Source organism: Doryrhamphus excisus, chromosome 20 (assembly GCF_030265055.1).
Source record: "Doryrhamphus excisus isolate RoL2022-K1 chromosome 20, RoL_Dexc_1.0, whole genome shotgun sequence".
NCBI classification, from domain to species: Eukaryota; Metazoa; Chordata; class Actinopteri; order Syngnathiformes; family Syngnathidae; genus Doryrhamphus; species Doryrhamphus excisus.
In genome coordinates, this window is record NC_080485.1 from 5,033,017 (window position 1) to 5,048,961 (window position 15,945).

Sequence of the window (15,945 nt, forward strand, 5' to 3'; positions counted from 1 at the left end):
ACTTTGTCTGTCAATCATCCTCGGATCCGGCGTTGACAGGTAACGATGTTGTGGCGAACAAGAGGACCATGGCGACCTACCGCAGACGTGACGCCAATTCGTGCCGTTTGTGGCGTTTAACGTGATGCAGTGCTGTGTTTTTGTGAACGTAACGCCGCCCACGACAGACACAAACACCAGCACACGGAAACAGGCCGGAGAGGGAGCCCACGGGTGTAGCCTAGCTTAAAAAACTTAGCTAGCCGTGAGTGCTCGCCATTGTTTGAGTTGTAGGCGAACATGGCAACCCCGGCTAAAGGATAGCAGCGTCGGTTAAAGACGGTGATCCCCACCTTTGTATTAACGGTAAGCAGCTTTGAACAACACTTTAAACTAGCTTAGCGGTGTCCCTTTTTAAAAGTGAGCGTTTAATTACTATGTGCAATGCTTTTCATTTTAACTGACCCCGCTGGAAGGCTGTGCAGGTTACTGTTGTTTTGACTTTTTACTGTCAGGTTTCTAAGGGTAGCCGGTTAGCACTTACAGAGAAGAATGGCCTTCGATAACATTCCCGGGCCTGATGTACGAACATCCAAGTGCCAAAAAGGCCAAATAATTATTCGGCGGTGTTCTGCACCGATTTTAACAGCCTAATGTGTTACTTCATTTTCATTTATTGTGCTTTGAATGTCTTCTGAGTGCCTTTCACACAAGGATGATGACACAAAGGTAATTAATGCATTTGTGTACATGTAGACACATTGGGCTAGTCTGCATTCACAATGTAAGGCATCCGTTTTAAAGAGATTACATTAATAAATCTGCCTTTACAATAACTACAATATTCATGTAATTTAGCAATAGCTAACACGACACATTTCCTACAAGTGAACAGACCCCACTTAAATCAAAAGCAAAATGTGTGTGAGTGAGTCTGGGGTGAGCATAAAACTACGTTTTCGAGGAGTAGGGTACGACCCAGGTGTATTAGGTCCTCTGAAGGGACTCTCACGGTCCTTTAAAAACCCCTTGCTCAGGATGGAGAATACGTCAAATGTTAGAAGTCTGATTGCATGAACCATCCACTGACATTGTATCGCAGAGGCTCGATTCAGTCCGCACCAATAAGACTGCCTCCTGCAATACACCTGATCTTTGAATTTTGGCCAAGGCCTTCAATGCGTTTCTAAATGTTTTATGAGGCGATTGTACTGCTGGACTTGCACTGCGATGCCTTTTGTTAAATGTTCAGAAGCTCTTCTTTCTCTTCCCTGTCTTGTAAGTCCTACCTATAATGTTAGTGTACTCAAGAGATAACAATAGAATTGATTTCTCATGCAACAACAGTTAGTCATCATCCCCAAACACCTGCCCCGCAAAGAAAAGACAGCCATGTTGATATTTCAGACATGTCTAATTAGAATGTCGTGTCTGGAAAAAGCATTTTTTTTCAGTGTCAGGTATTAGAAGCAGGAGTATTCCTCAATACTACATGCAAAATTTCAGCAAAACATCAGGTGGGCTATTCACTTGAACAAATAACTCTGATGCGTAATATGTACAACTATTTGTTTGTTTATTGTAATATTTCTTGATAAAAAAAGATTGAATTGGTTTTATAAAACACTCTGAAAGTTCAAATTACATTTGAATTTTAAAGATCAATCTCTGTCACCATTTACATTTCTTCAACGTGACTCGTGCCGGCGCCATTCGGCTGTGGTGTTTTTGTATCCTGGTTAAAACATATTGCTCCTGTCCTGGTGTTTTTGTCCTCCATGAACCGAAGATTCATTTACAGTATTCTAGCATGGTGGTCATCAAAATGCAGAACACAATGGGTGCGTCTGGCTACACATACTCAGATGCACTGGACATGTCTGGACAGTCCTCAACTCTCATATGAGTATATGGCGCCCTCTACTGATAGCAGTAGTAAATACAATAACACACATTCAACAGAGCACCAATAGATCGCTGTAATATAGTAATACAGCTCTAATACACCAGAAGAACGCAGAACACAATACACACACAATACATTAAAAAGCAAAATTGCACTTAAAAAACCTGCAAATCCACAAAAGGTGAACCGCGATTGAGCGAGGGAACACTGTATAGTCTATCTGCGCCTATTAGCGATACAGCATTCATGACCCTGCCGGTTTGTCCAGAGTGCTTTTATGGTAAACTTTCCTAAAATCGAGCTCCAAAACTTGTAGGAAGGTGAACACAAGTTAAGATATGACCCTAAGTTGTTGCAATGACAACAGGAAAGCAATGCGTATTATGAAGACAGGACTTAAAGAAACCTCGGACTAGCGTACTAATTAAAAATACCAAAACAAACATGTAAATATTTGTATTTTAATCCTCCAAATGCCCATTTGATTCAATTATATTACTGTTTTACTTAGAAAAATACAAGCATACAATTAGTAGTTAAATATTAGTAGGAAAATATATTTTTCATTCAATAAGATTGGACAATTTTCAGATTGTAGGTGGAGTTTCCTAGCAGATTTTGTGACTGTGGTGAAAGCCATAAACAGTGGACAGTTAGAGCTGTACTAAGGCACCTTAACTTGACTGAGAGCTTTGCAGCAAGTACAATCCTCACATATACACACACATACAATTGGCCTGGTATTCTTCCGCTATGGTGCGCACTCAAAAGGTTCCCTGGCAACTTGTGCTAACTCAAAACATATAAGTGCAGTGGAAAAAGCAAAGCTACTATGAGGACAATTATGGAGCTCATGACATTATTTCAAACATTGTGATTGCAGATGCCTGGTATTCTCTGCAGTTAAGTATAGATATCTTTGGCTGCTATAGGAGAAAATGTAAGACTTGTAAGGGAGTGTTTGAACTGCCCAAGACCTGGATACAGTATTATGACTGTGTTATTTGTGTTTGCATTCACAGTTGCGGCCATCCCACCACATGATGTGTGACTGTTCCAAACTCTGGAAGCAGAACCTGTCCCTCTCTCCTCCCTCAGCTTGGGTCACACCCCCACTTTGGCTGTTTTCCTAAAGTACCCCCCTGACTCCCCTCAAAAAGAAAAAAGGAATTGCGATGACGGACAGAAAGGAGCCGCCCTTCTTCAATAACAACAGAGTGGGTGCTTTTCACTATAAGCTTCCACTCTATGACCCCATGGAGCTTTTTATTGAGACCCTGACTGGGACGTGCTTCGAGCTGCGAGTGTTGCCCTTTGAGGCCATAATTTCAGTCAAGGCCAAGATCCAAAGGCTTGAAGGTAAAACAGTCCAGCTCACCCAGTGTATTTACAGTACATGCAAAGCTTTTGTTTAATTTGTACAGCATATTCCATCGTCTTCGTTACACATGGGTTTAATAAGGAAGTATTGAGTAGATGTCAAGGTTGCATGCGAAGAGGCGTGCCAGTGAACCCAGTGTTTCTGTGATGGAGCACCCCGCTCTCACTACTCACAAACGGTGACATGACTCCACTGAATACACTCTTAATTCATCAGTGGAAGCTTTCTTCTACAGAAGCCATTATCTTCCATTATCCTAAGTCTCATTAGTTTAGCATTTCTGCTATGCAACCATGTTTCCCCGTGCGCTGTGAGGTTCATATATTCAACTACAGCAAGTATTTATTTGAGTGGATTGGATAAAATAAAAAAAAAAATATATATATAATTTGTAATAATTTTAATGAAGTTAAGTCAATTGCTATCTAATTACACAATATATATTCCAATATAGGTCTGGTAGGCCCTTTATGGTTTCTGACTGACTACTTTCTTCCATGGTACAGTATGAAGAACCATACCTTCTGGAGCAAAATTACCTTCATGAATGACAATTCAATATGTCATGATGCAAAGCATACCCACCTCGCTGTCTTTGCTTTAAAAGGAAAGAAACTCATGGTTTGTCGCCCTTTTTCCCCTGACCTTAACTAAGTTGAGAACCTATGGAGCATTTCAAGCAAAATATCTATGAAGGTGGGAGGCAGATCAAAACAAAACAATTGTGGGAGGCTATTCTGACATCTTGCAAGAGGTTCAAGCAGAAACACTCCAAAAAAAAAGTTCAATGTAAGAATCGTGACGGCTACATAAAAGAAGGGATGTTATGTTAACATGTAACTTAGCCTATTAAAATGTTGCTTGAAATAGCTTTTTCAGTAAATATGACCTCATGCTGCAAATTCAACAAATGACAATTTTTGGTTCTTAACCAGGTAAATGCTTTGAAAGTCTGTTGTGCATTACAATGTGGAACAGTGCATCTTAGGTTTTTATTTTCATTCATCATTGGAAGTTTCCTTCAGGAACATTAAAATGAATGTTGCTGCCTTGAAAATGATGACAAATTTATATTGACTATTAGCTAAATCAGAGAAAAGTATCATTTGCATAATAATTTGGAACACAGTGTATATATACATGAGTTTTGGTCCATATCTCCCAGCCCTACCATAGCACCTTTACATTCCTATTAGATACATTAGGTTAATTTCTGCAGTCCATTTGCAGTATCACATATATGTCTGCAGAGGGCAGTCATGAATCACCTTCAGAGTTGCCAACCCTTGATGCCATTGAACCTAATATTATCTGTATTGATTTCTCACCCACCTCTGTGTCTGTCTTGTGTGTGAAGGCATCCCAGTTACCCAGCAACACCTCATCTGGAACAACCTGGAGCTGGATGATGAACATTGTCTACATGATTATGGGTAAATGAAATGTTCTCCTCACTGACCCTTCATAACACTGATACTTAATCCACTGGGTTTGTTTATGTGATTGCAAGCAATGTGTTGTGTATGTTTGAATAACTCCCTGAATGTCTCCCTGCAGTGATGATAATAACTTGACTTCATTTTCCACATGATCAGTCTGCGGTTAGATTTTGGCACACTGCCACAACACCCAGCATGCACTTAGCCTTTAGAAGCAGAGGATGGTATAGTTAAAATAAGTAAATGTCCCAGTGGATTTCTCAGTCTAAGCTCTAAATTTGACCGAAAATGTTTTTGCACATAATCTTGCACATAATCTGTTGCATTCATAGTCAGCATATATGTTTTTTGCAGCATCGCAGAGGGTTGCACGTTGAAGCTAGTCTTAGCTATGAGGGGAGGTCCAATCAACACCAAGAGGGGTAAGAAAAAGACAAACACTTGATATATTCTGATAAAAAGCTGGACATTAGTGGTTGTATGTAATAAGGTAGCCAAATTATGCAGGCTTTCATTTGAGAAACCCTTTCTCTTTAAGTAGTAACCATGGAAGACCCTGTCAAAGAGGTGGTTGAGCCGATGGAGAGCACAAAGGATGAGGGTTGGGAGAAAAGCTTGGCCAACAAGCAGGTCACGTTTGTAGTCTACCGTGAAGGCGATCAGCTCAACTTCTTCCGAGTGGTCGACAGGGGAGATGGCTCCCTGACTCCTCTGTCCGAATCTCTCAGGTCTGAAAATTGTTGTCGCTTTAATAAATAGACATACATATTCAAATACACACACATGCACTTTTTAGTCTTGAAATTAATTTTACATATGAATGGTCATTCAGTGGCGGTTCAGTATACAACATATGCGCCGAGGATGGTGAGCGTTGTGCAGCTGCAAAGCAGAGCCTTGAAAATTCAATCACCATGAACAAAATGAAGCTGCTTAAAGCGAAGATGGAAGACATGAACCTCAACAAGAAGGTAGGGAGCTTGTCGTCTTGCAAAATGGTTTTATTACAATCTCAGACTCATCCCATTTTGGAATTGCTCAATGAAAATATAATGTGGCTGTGTGCTCTATTACAGAGTGTCCTATATATTGCATTTAATAATAGATGCCGTGCCCCGAATAATCACAGGGTGTGGCATCTTAAACACCATTCCCTCAGGAAGAAAATGGCTGCTATTGTTTACCACAACACACAATGCTTTCACAGCAAGCATGCCATCTATACAGCTGGTGTGCTTGTGTTTGCAGGATGTAGCTTTCCAAAGCAAAAGCTAACATTGAACATAAACATGCTTTTGTAGATTCCTTTACAGTAACTCCTTCCAAATGTGAAAATAAATGTCTTAAGGGTACGCAACTGTAGAAAGTTTGGGAACCACTCGTGTAGAGTCATTCCATTTGATAATATGATGGTCTTGAAATCTGATGCTTGTGTACATTATAGCAATATTACTGACACCTAGCGACTGGTATGGAAGTGCTTAATTTAGGTACAAATATGTAGAATTTGCTCAAATGTGCATATTTTTGTTAATAGGACACCCACGAAACAGCAGGATTTATTGATATATTTGAAAAGCTGTGATAGTGAAGCTGCAAAATTCAAACCACTATGTGACAAGATACCTGGCACTCTCTGCCGTTGAGCACATACACCCAGCCTCTTCACAAGGAGATAAGAGTCATTGCCAAGATCCTTTTGTGTAACCTCCAAAAATCTACGTTCCTCCAGTGTGTGCCATGCTTCTTTTTTCCACCATGTAATATAATTGTTGTAAAAACCAAGGATTTTCTGGTTTAACCATTTTGTGTTGGTTTCCATTCTACAGCCGAAGAAGTCTGGTAAGGCAAAGCCACGGCCCCCCCCGCTCCATCCCTGTGGCGGTCCCTCTGCACCTTCTAGCACACGCCACCATCAACGCCTCCTACGCGCCATCCCTCAGATGAACCAGCCTCGCCAGTCCAATGGCCAGCTACCTCCAATAGTGGATCAAGAGGTGCTAGAGCCCTTTCCGCCCCCTGCTGCTGTCGCTTCTTCCTACTTCTCTGTCCCTCGCCGACCGCCTCCCTCTATCCCCTCGCCTTCTTGCTTTATGCTCCAGGAGGAGGAGTCCTGGGAGACTTGCCCGGCGTTTGCAAAAATTCGCCCCCCTCCTAAAGTATCCCGTTTGGACATTGGCAGCACAAGGTTAATGAGGGATTGTGTGTACCCTCAGCTCCCCCCGCTCTGCACCAGAAGCTCACCCGAAGCCGCCTTTGACCCGGTGAAGCCGGTCGGAGAGGCACTTGGGATGAGTTTATTGGAAGAAGGGCTGGTGGCTGCGTCACCAAATTTATTTGGGGACCCTCTGAGTTTGGATTTGTCTACTCAGCCAGAGGAGGGTTGTCAAGCCTTTGAGGTTGGGGCACCACAGCAGCTGCCCCCCTCCCCACTTAGTACTTGGACACTTGGGACCCGTGGTGACACTCTGACCAGCAGAGCAGATATAACGCAGCTCAGCACTTCCTTCCATTTAAGCCCTCCATCGCCATCACCTCCCTCCAGCTCCCCAAAACCCCGTTTTCAACCTTTTGACTCCATGGTCCCCTGCTTGCAGCCCAGCCTTCAATCACAAGTAAAGCCAGGCAGTTCATCCCCTCACCACTCCATGATGTCGTCCAGTTACCCAGCACGCCTTCATGGCGTTAAAGAGGAGTCATTGGGCAAGATGCCAGAGCTTCTATCCAAGAGGGAAGCACGATGCATCACTAAGATGGCAAATCAAGCTTGTCGAGGTGACTCTGAGCTCCTCTCTGCAAGACCTGTAGACGGCAACAGTGGAAGGAGAGGAATGGGACTGCCCCCTGCTACTCCCATAGGACAGGGCATCCTCTGCTCCAGGCTGTCAGGGCCCCCTCAGGATGATGCCGCACGACAAATGTCATCTTTGCACCGATCAGCAGCCTCGCACACGGTGAGAACAGTCAGCCATCATTTACCTCCCCAATTAGGTATTGCAGTAACTTGTAGAGTTGCATTCACAATTTCATCAAAATCAACCATTTATTCACTTTTCATTTATCTGCTAATTTTCAGTAGTAATAGTAATAGTAGTTTCTTGGTTGGGTTATTGCAATTTTATAAATGAAATGTTGCAAATACGGGGTTGAATGATGTTGGCAACTATAACATTAGAAAGAAAGGACCGGCTCAATACCATATCATGCAACAAACAACGGCCTTTATAATGCAGTGCATGGCATGGACATTTATGCCATGCCGTTTATTGATTAATTGGGAGGTGTGTGGGGATTCATTCATTCATTCATTCATTTTCTACCGCTTATCCTCACAAGGGTCGCGGGGGTGCTGGAACCTATCCCAGCTGTCTTCGGGCGAGAGGCGGGGTACACCTTGGACTGGTCGCCAGCCAATCACAGAGCACATATAGACAACAATTCACACTAACATTCATACCCATGGACAATTTGGAGTGTGTGGGGATATTCTGTCTAAATAAAATTAAACCAAAGGGTTGTGGAACAGGATTTTACTAAACATACTGTAAATGTTCTTATTGAAGGCAAAAAAAATAATTTCTGCTTTCAACCCAGAAGAGCACGATTTACTAAATATGCAGAAAAACATCTAAATTAGAAACCCAACTGTATTTTCACACTGCCTTTAAATTTAAACAAGTCAGCCATTATTTAAAAGTGAAAGCCAGCACTGTCTTCATGATTTTTCTTTCATGACATTTCTCAAATCTACCATTGTTTATTGATTCCCTCCAAAATATTTTTTTATTTTTTTATTTTTTTTAGACCAACAAATGTCTGGCACCAGGTGGGGGAGTTCTGCCTCCATTCGTGAGAATAGGTAAGACAATGACACAGAACTGTGCACACATTCGCTTGTTGCCTTTAGGAGCAGATGATAAAAACATGGTTGATAAGATGAACTGTTGTACAAAGGTCTGCAGTTCCTAAATATAGTGTAAAGTATTGATTGCTGCTGATTAAAGCACACGCTGCTGTTGTTTGTCTGATGATTGGGCCGAAACATGATTGGGCACCAAAAAATGTTCCTCACTATGCATCCAGTCTGATGCTCTCATGTCAGGCCCTTTAACATTTCCCTTGACAAAAACCGAGGGCTGTATAATTGTTGAGCACCACAGACAACTGTCAGCATTTTAATTGAAGATGTCCTTGCTGCCTGCAGGTCAAACAAGTACAGTCTGTCTCTGTGCACCCTGCCATATATTGCTCCTGAGTGCTCTGCATCAATAAATGTAATAAATGTCTTTTTTGTTGCAGATCAAGGTGCAGACTTTGAGTACCCTTACCTCATATCTGTGCTCTTTCTTTCCACACACCGTACTTATGTGCTGCTATAAATTATCCTCAGTTCCTTCCATCATGCTTGTCCTTTACTTCCTCCTAGTGTTTTATGTCCATGTGTAATGCATGTAAATTTAATTTAACTTGCATGAAGACAGCTGGACTTTGTCCTATAAAGTGAATTTCCTTTTCTTTAAGGAACTCCGACATACCACCTACCTCCAGTCAAGGCCCCCACAGGCACAAAGAAAAAGAGTTCCAAGCACTGCTTCCATTGTGGCAAGAAGACTGGCCTGGCCACCAGCTATGAGTGCAGGTATGGCTCTCAAATCAAATTCATGGCCCACGTTGCCCTCAAAGCACCCTCTTAGTGCCAGTTGTCGTCTCCCTTGTTCATCACTTTGCCCATCAGTTGTCTCATCTTGCCTGTGGAAACACAAGTGTCTTACACGGTTACACTGCTTGTTCAGCCATAAGCTACGAGCCAGGTTTCTCAACACGACATTATCGTGCATCATTTCTGTCTCCCAGGCCGAGCTGGAGCGTATATATTCAATCTGATGCAATTGAGTGCAACTGTTAAGCTCTAACATGGACTACTAAATAGTGTGAAGCTTCCCGCTATCTGTTTAGTCAGATGGCTTTGATGACGTTAAGACATGTAGTTTGCTCATGCAATGTTTTAGAATAGAAGGATGACGATAGCTTTGAAAGCATAGAACACTAAGCCTTCAGTCAGCTGCAGATTATACCAACACACATTTCTTATCAACAATTACCCTATTGACCTGAATAGGGCAAGTTATTTTATGATTCATACATGCAAACCAATAGGCCTTCTCACCAAGGGAGTTGAGAGTTTTTCTTCCCAGGTGCAGGCACTTATGGTAAGCTACAGTGCATGCACGCCAAAGGTTGTCGGCAAGTTAGCAGACAACTGATATATATTCTATACATCCTATGTTCAGGTCAATACATTAGTTTTTAGAGTCAGTAGCATACTTGTCCAATTTTGAATGCTAACTAAATATTGTTACCAGTGCCTTTCTTAACAGAGATGTTAAGACAAAATGTTCCAGGGTGCTTGACACCCTCCAATTTGTTTAGAATTGTTTCCATATTCATTAGGGCTTACTCGCACTCGGTCATTTGTACCATACTGGACTTGGGTGTGATTCCTACTCCTGGGCCTGCTGGCCACCACTCACTGTGCTTTCAATCCACAGCCCATCACTTCCTTTCTACTGTTTAGTGTAATTTATCTGACTTTGTGGGCTATTTCCAGTCTGGCTTATTTGCATTTTATATCAATTGTGACCTTTGTTGGTTAATAATATGCTTGGTGCGTCCGCATTCTTGTCATTCTGTGACTCCACTGTGAGTGTGTGTTTGTATGAAGTCAGAGACGACCGCATGCCGTGCCTGGGCAAGATTCAGTGCATACCACGCTTGAGGTGTTACGTGAGGCCAAGCACAGTTCGATTGGCCGTTGCCAAACTGTCACCATCTTTATAGGCCAAGGGGTTTGCAGCCTTTAGTATCAAAAGAGACATTTGGGCCTGTTTCTTCCAAATTAAAACCCACTTGGAGACACAAAACCTATTTGACCACTAAATTGAAGATAACATATATGTTTCCTTATGCATATTGTCATATTACCTTTCTGTCTTCCTGGTGGTATAACGAGCTTCACCTGTTGCTACTTGGCAAATTAGTCATGTTTCTTTTCTTAAGCCTTCTTCACCAATTTTGGACAATATTCGCAATAATAAGTGTTGTACCGCATCGATCAGTTCCAGTACCACTCTCAATATCATTTTAGATTCCATTGTTTATTAGCAACAAAGGAAGCTAACAAGTGAAATACTCGACACACAGCATAGCATCATGAGGAAAACACTAACCCTCACACTTGGGCAGAAAATTGCATGGAACATGGTTTCATGGTGATTACACAGATGCATAAATCAGCAGGAGCCACAACGGAAGGATAAAAGAGCCGCGGGTTGCAGACGTCTGCTATAGCAAATGTAATAATGTAACATTTTAACTGTCCTGCCATACAGGTATAAAAATAAACAAACCATTGTTAATATGCGGCTCTGTGTTGGTCTTAATTTCAATACACACATCTAAAAAGACCACTACAAGAATAAGATACTGCCTCTTATCAATATATATTGTAGTAACTATAAATAAAGCAACACTATTTATAGGTTTTATTTTTTTCTTTAGCAGAGAAACCAAAAATATCTCTCATTTGAATCTCTCAGGTGTGGTAGCAACTTCTGTGCCACTCACCGATATGCAGAGACACACGACTGCTCTTACGACTACAGAGGTGCGGGGAGACGATTCCTGCAAGACACCAACCCTCTGATCAGCGCTCCCAAGCTGCCTAAGATCTAGAAACTTCCAGGGTCTTCTTTTAAAGGCTGCATTGTCTGAAGCCTTCAGGCTTTGACCGACTGAGCGAAAGGGTCTTATTCACCAATGTGTGCTTTGTTTTCCACCCCCAGCCAAGTTGACTTCAAGACTGAGGTGTCCTGTTAAAATGAAAACATGAGTGGATGAAGTCAAATTGTTTATTTCTGACAAAAATCCATAAAGCTCATGCATGTATGTAAGTTTTTGTCAAATGTCGCCGCATGTTCTGACTTTTTAAGTTTTGGCAGCCTGGAAGAAAACAAATAGAACAGCTGATTTTGGACACGTTTGGACCAGTTGCACTTTAGAACTTCCTCATGATGTGGTGAAGGATCTTTTTATTGACATTTCTGTGTTTGTCTTTGGAAGTGTTTAAAGGTCTCGTGTCTTGTCTCATGTGCACATAGTTTTCCTTAAGAGAAACAACTTATTTAAATTCAAGTTTGAATTGCAAATATTTGTGCTGGTGTGAATGTAATTGTGTATTGTATTCGGGGCGGGGGCGGGCGCGGGTCTTATTTAAATGTTTAGTAAGTAAGGTGGTTGCCATAAGGATCTTTTGTATGTCTTTTTTTATGCTCAGCTGTTGCAAAAATGCTCTCCTCATTTCTGCAGGGGTTTGATCAAATAAAGTTCTTTTGCATATTAATGTGTTTTGTCAGCAACGTTTTGTCTGCTAGACTGCAATATTTACAGTTTTTTTTTAATAATAAAAAAAAAAGCATAAAAGTGCTTGCAGGGAACAGCAACAGCGAGTGCACAAAAATCCTCACCACCTGGAACTAATGTCTGTTTTTGTAAACTTCCCTTGCCATCCATGCCCAAATGTTCTCAATTGGATTTAGATCGGAGAACACGCAGGATGGTCCCCCAGAGTGATGTTATTCCTCTGGAAGAAGTCTGGGCATTGTGAACTGCAGCATTGTCCTGTTGAAAAACCACACAGATGGGGACCTTCAGTCATAAGGGATGCCCTCAGCAACATCTCCATGTCGCCAGCTGCTGTTTGACGCCCCTGCACAACCTGAAGTAGTTTCTCTTGAATGATAAAGCATCCTAGCAAAAATATAATTAGCTTGCATCAGGCAACGCTGACCACCATCTTTGCATCACTTCCACACGGGCACAACACTTCCTCATTGTCCTCCAATCACATGCAACACAAAACTTATCAATGCTGTCAATGACATACAGCAGATAAGTGAAGTTGTATCAGAAAAGTATTGCAATTATGAGTCGTTTAAACAGAATTAATGATATAACTACTTCATTTGCCCAGCATGGCTGTTGAGTCATGAGCAATAGGGAGTAGTCTTGCTGTTCATAGTTTGCAGTCTGTCTCTACATCTCAGACAAACCCTGACCGGAGTCTCATCTCAGTGTTTGGATGTTCACCCCCCCTCCATGTTTACAGTCTTATAGAAGTGAGGTAATTGGTGTGTGCAGACGCAGCATTCTGGAACGCTGGCCAAATTAGGTACATATTAGACCCAAAATGTCTTCCCTTGCTGATGTTATAACAATTTGTTGTTTTGTAGCTCAATAAGGAAATCTAAAAATTAGAAAGAGATCTCAGTATGATGGGTTCTGCAGCAGGGCAAATTACAACCACAATCAAAACAGCATTTTTGATGCTCTTATTGCCTCAAAAGTGTTCAGTAGTGTGGATAGATTTCTAATTATTCTAACACAAAAATATTGAATAATAAATTGTTTAGGGCGGCACGGTGGTCTAGGGGTTAGCGCACAGACCTCACAGCTAGGAGACCAGGGTTCAATTCCACCCTCGGGCATCTCTGTGTGGAGTTTGCATGTTCTCCCCGTGCATGCGTGGGTTTTCTCCGGGTACTCCGGTTTCCTCCCACATTCCAAAAACATGCTAGGTTAATTGGCCACTCCAAATTGTCCATAGGTATGAATGTGAGTGTGAATGGTTGTTTGTCTATATGTGCCCTGTGATTGGCTGGCGACCAGTCCAGGGTGTACCCCGCCTTACGCCCGAAGACAGCTGGGATAGGCTCCAGCACCCCCGCGACCCTCGTGAGGAAAAAGCGGTAGAAAATGAATGAATGAATAAATTGTTTAATAAATGCAAAACATAATTTAATGCATCTTTCATGTTATTCATATTGTATGAATTTATACAGTGGTCTGGGTTTCTTGTTTCAGATCATCATACAAATTTAAATACAAGTTAAACTGTGTGAAAAAGTGATGAATTTACATCTACCACTCTGGAAAAGGTTATGAAGCCATTTTGGGACTCCAGTGAACCACAGTGAGAGCTATTATGCATACATGCGCGAAAATATGAACAGTGACGACTCATCCAAGAGACCCCACAAAAGACCTCACAAAAACAGCAGCATGGCAGAGTTCCAAGATGAAAACCACTGCTGAGCAAAAGGAACACAAAGGCATGTCTCAATAAGTATCTTTATGATTTCATCATAATTTAAATTAAATTAAATTAAAACAAAAAGAACATCATACCAACAGTTAAATATGGTGGTGGTAGTGTGATGGTCTGGGACTGTGTTGCTGCCAAAAGTCCTCCACAGCACTGGAAGAGACTCGTTGCAAGTTATCATCAATGCTTGATTGCAGTTGTTGCTGCATAGTGTGGCCTTACCAACTATGAGGATGATGCATGTTGTGTTCAGTTGTGTTGTCATTGACTAATATTTCAATTTGTTTGATGATCTGAAATATTTAAAATCAAAGAGAGCAAACACTATAATTCCACTCAGAAGTTTGAAGGCACACTTGCTTATGTCGTTCAATTGGAAGTGTCTAAAGTTTTAATTGATACTGTATATTTTTATCTATATTTTATTACATTAAACAAGAAATATATATTTTTTCAATTCCAAAGTGTCACTAATGAGTCATCTCCTTCCCAGATAGACCATTTAAAAGTCCAACTGTTGAGTATAAACTTTACAATTCCAATAAAATCTGCAGATGCATCAAAAAGGCAGCTTGCCGGCATCACCTCCTCGCCTCTCTGCACATTTAACGCATCCTAATTCCTTCATTTCATGTATCCCACTGATGCAAAGACATGCATGACAATTTGGCAGACTCACTTCAGTGAAGCCCGCTTCATCCAGTCAAAGAGAATAGAGGCTCTGTTGTCCCGCCCCAAGGACAGAGTGGTGGCCTGTGCATTAGTAATAAGGCCAAACACAAGGACAGGTTTCACAGAGCTGGATAGATAGCCTCTTGAGTCAACATTGGCCTGTTTAATAAGTCAGCCCCTACCAACATGCTACTGGGGCTGATCACCTATTTGGGTCAACTATTACACAACTGCTAACTGACTTGAGTGTGGACAGTCGTACAATACATAAACTGTAACCACTTGGCAACGTGGGTTGAAAGGACAGGGAGAGTTGGCAGTTACTAGGTAGAATACATGGAGAATTAAAATTTGTTGATTTGGGCTCAATACAAAAAACATCATATGCCTTTTATGTTGAGCTTATGGTGTTTCCTTGCTAATTTAGGGGCACATGGCTAAGATGCCCTATACGATAAAAAAAGGATGTGGCAGTTGCTAGGCAGAATTTATTGATCACAAACACTAGCGTCCTGACGATTGTCATATGCCATTCACATTTCTTTGGAAATTTATTTGGAAAATGACAGGGAAAGTTGGGTGTTGCTAGGCAGAATTGACAGAGAACAAACACGGTTTTGTATCAAAGGAAATAATAGCAAAGAGGGTTCAGTTTGTCCTTATAACGTTCCAGTATTATTTGGTAGGATTCTTGTAAGCGTGGGGTATTTCAATTTCAGTTATGAAATTAAAAAAAACAGGAAATAGCAGGAATGGGTTGGGTTCTTTTCTTTCTCCTGTGATGTTACAGGTGACTTGTTGCCAGGCGGAATTCACACAAAAGCAGAAACACTTCCATGGCAGTGTGCTGGACTGCCCCATAAAGCAGAGAAAGGGCAGGGACAATGGCAGGGATTTCGTCTAACACTACTGAAATTACTCCAAAAACATCACAATAGGTATTATAAGATATGTTTATTTTTGGTACGTTAATTCGGTGCATCACTGAATCACTGTTCTGGGATAAATGTAAATAGAAGAAGAACAGGAAATCGCAGCAATGGCTTGGATTCTTTCCCCATTCCATTACAGGTGACACCACAAATGCTTATGTGGCAACTTGGGAGCGGGGGCAAGAGTTTGACAGCCCCACAGGAATTATTTGGGTTCGTTTTACCTGAAAGCTTACAGCAGATAGACTTGTTTCTAGGCAGAATTCGTAGGGCATAAAGGTAAACATTGGTCATCATCAGAGCCATCTGCTGGCCGTGTAGGGTTACTGCCTCAATTACACCTCAATTATCTAGTATTACTATCTAGTATTGATTATGCATATAAAACTTTCCAGTATGGCTATAATAAATAATAAGAGCATTATGCCACGCCACAATCCTTCATCACCCTCACCTGCGTCATTCGCCTTCTCTAG

The 15,945-nt window shown here is 41.5% G+C and overlaps 1 protein-coding gene across 5 annotated transcripts; it reads left to right on the forward strand.

Annotated features, from left to right (window-relative positions):
- zfand4 (zinc finger, AN1-type domain 4) lies at window positions 1-11,977 on the forward strand. Of its 5 annotated transcripts, XM_058059013.1 has the most exons (11): window positions 1-345; window positions 2,908-3,244; window positions 4,624-4,699; window positions 5,060-5,127; window positions 5,244-5,433; window positions 5,538-5,676; window positions 6,535-6,702; window positions 7,303-7,659; window positions 8,510-8,564; window positions 9,227-9,344; window positions 11,302-11,974. In XM_058059013.1, the coding sequence occupies exons 2-11, from the start codon at window positions 3,061-3,063 to the stop codon at window positions 11,435-11,437; spliced, it is 1,491 nt and encodes a 496-aa protein (XP_057914996.1). In that variant the 5' UTR covers window positions 1-345; window positions 2,908-3,060; the 3' UTR covers window positions 11,438-11,974. The 5 variants fall into 5 exon arrangements, with proteins under 5 accessions (XP_057914996.1, XP_057914995.1, XP_057914992.1 ...); XM_058059012.1 differs by having other exon boundaries at window positions 5,247-5,433; window positions 6,535-7,659; window positions 11,302-11,975; XM_058059009.1 differs by having other exon boundaries at window positions 6,535-7,659.
- The last annotated feature ends 3,968 nt before the right edge of the window (window positions 11,978-15,945 follow it).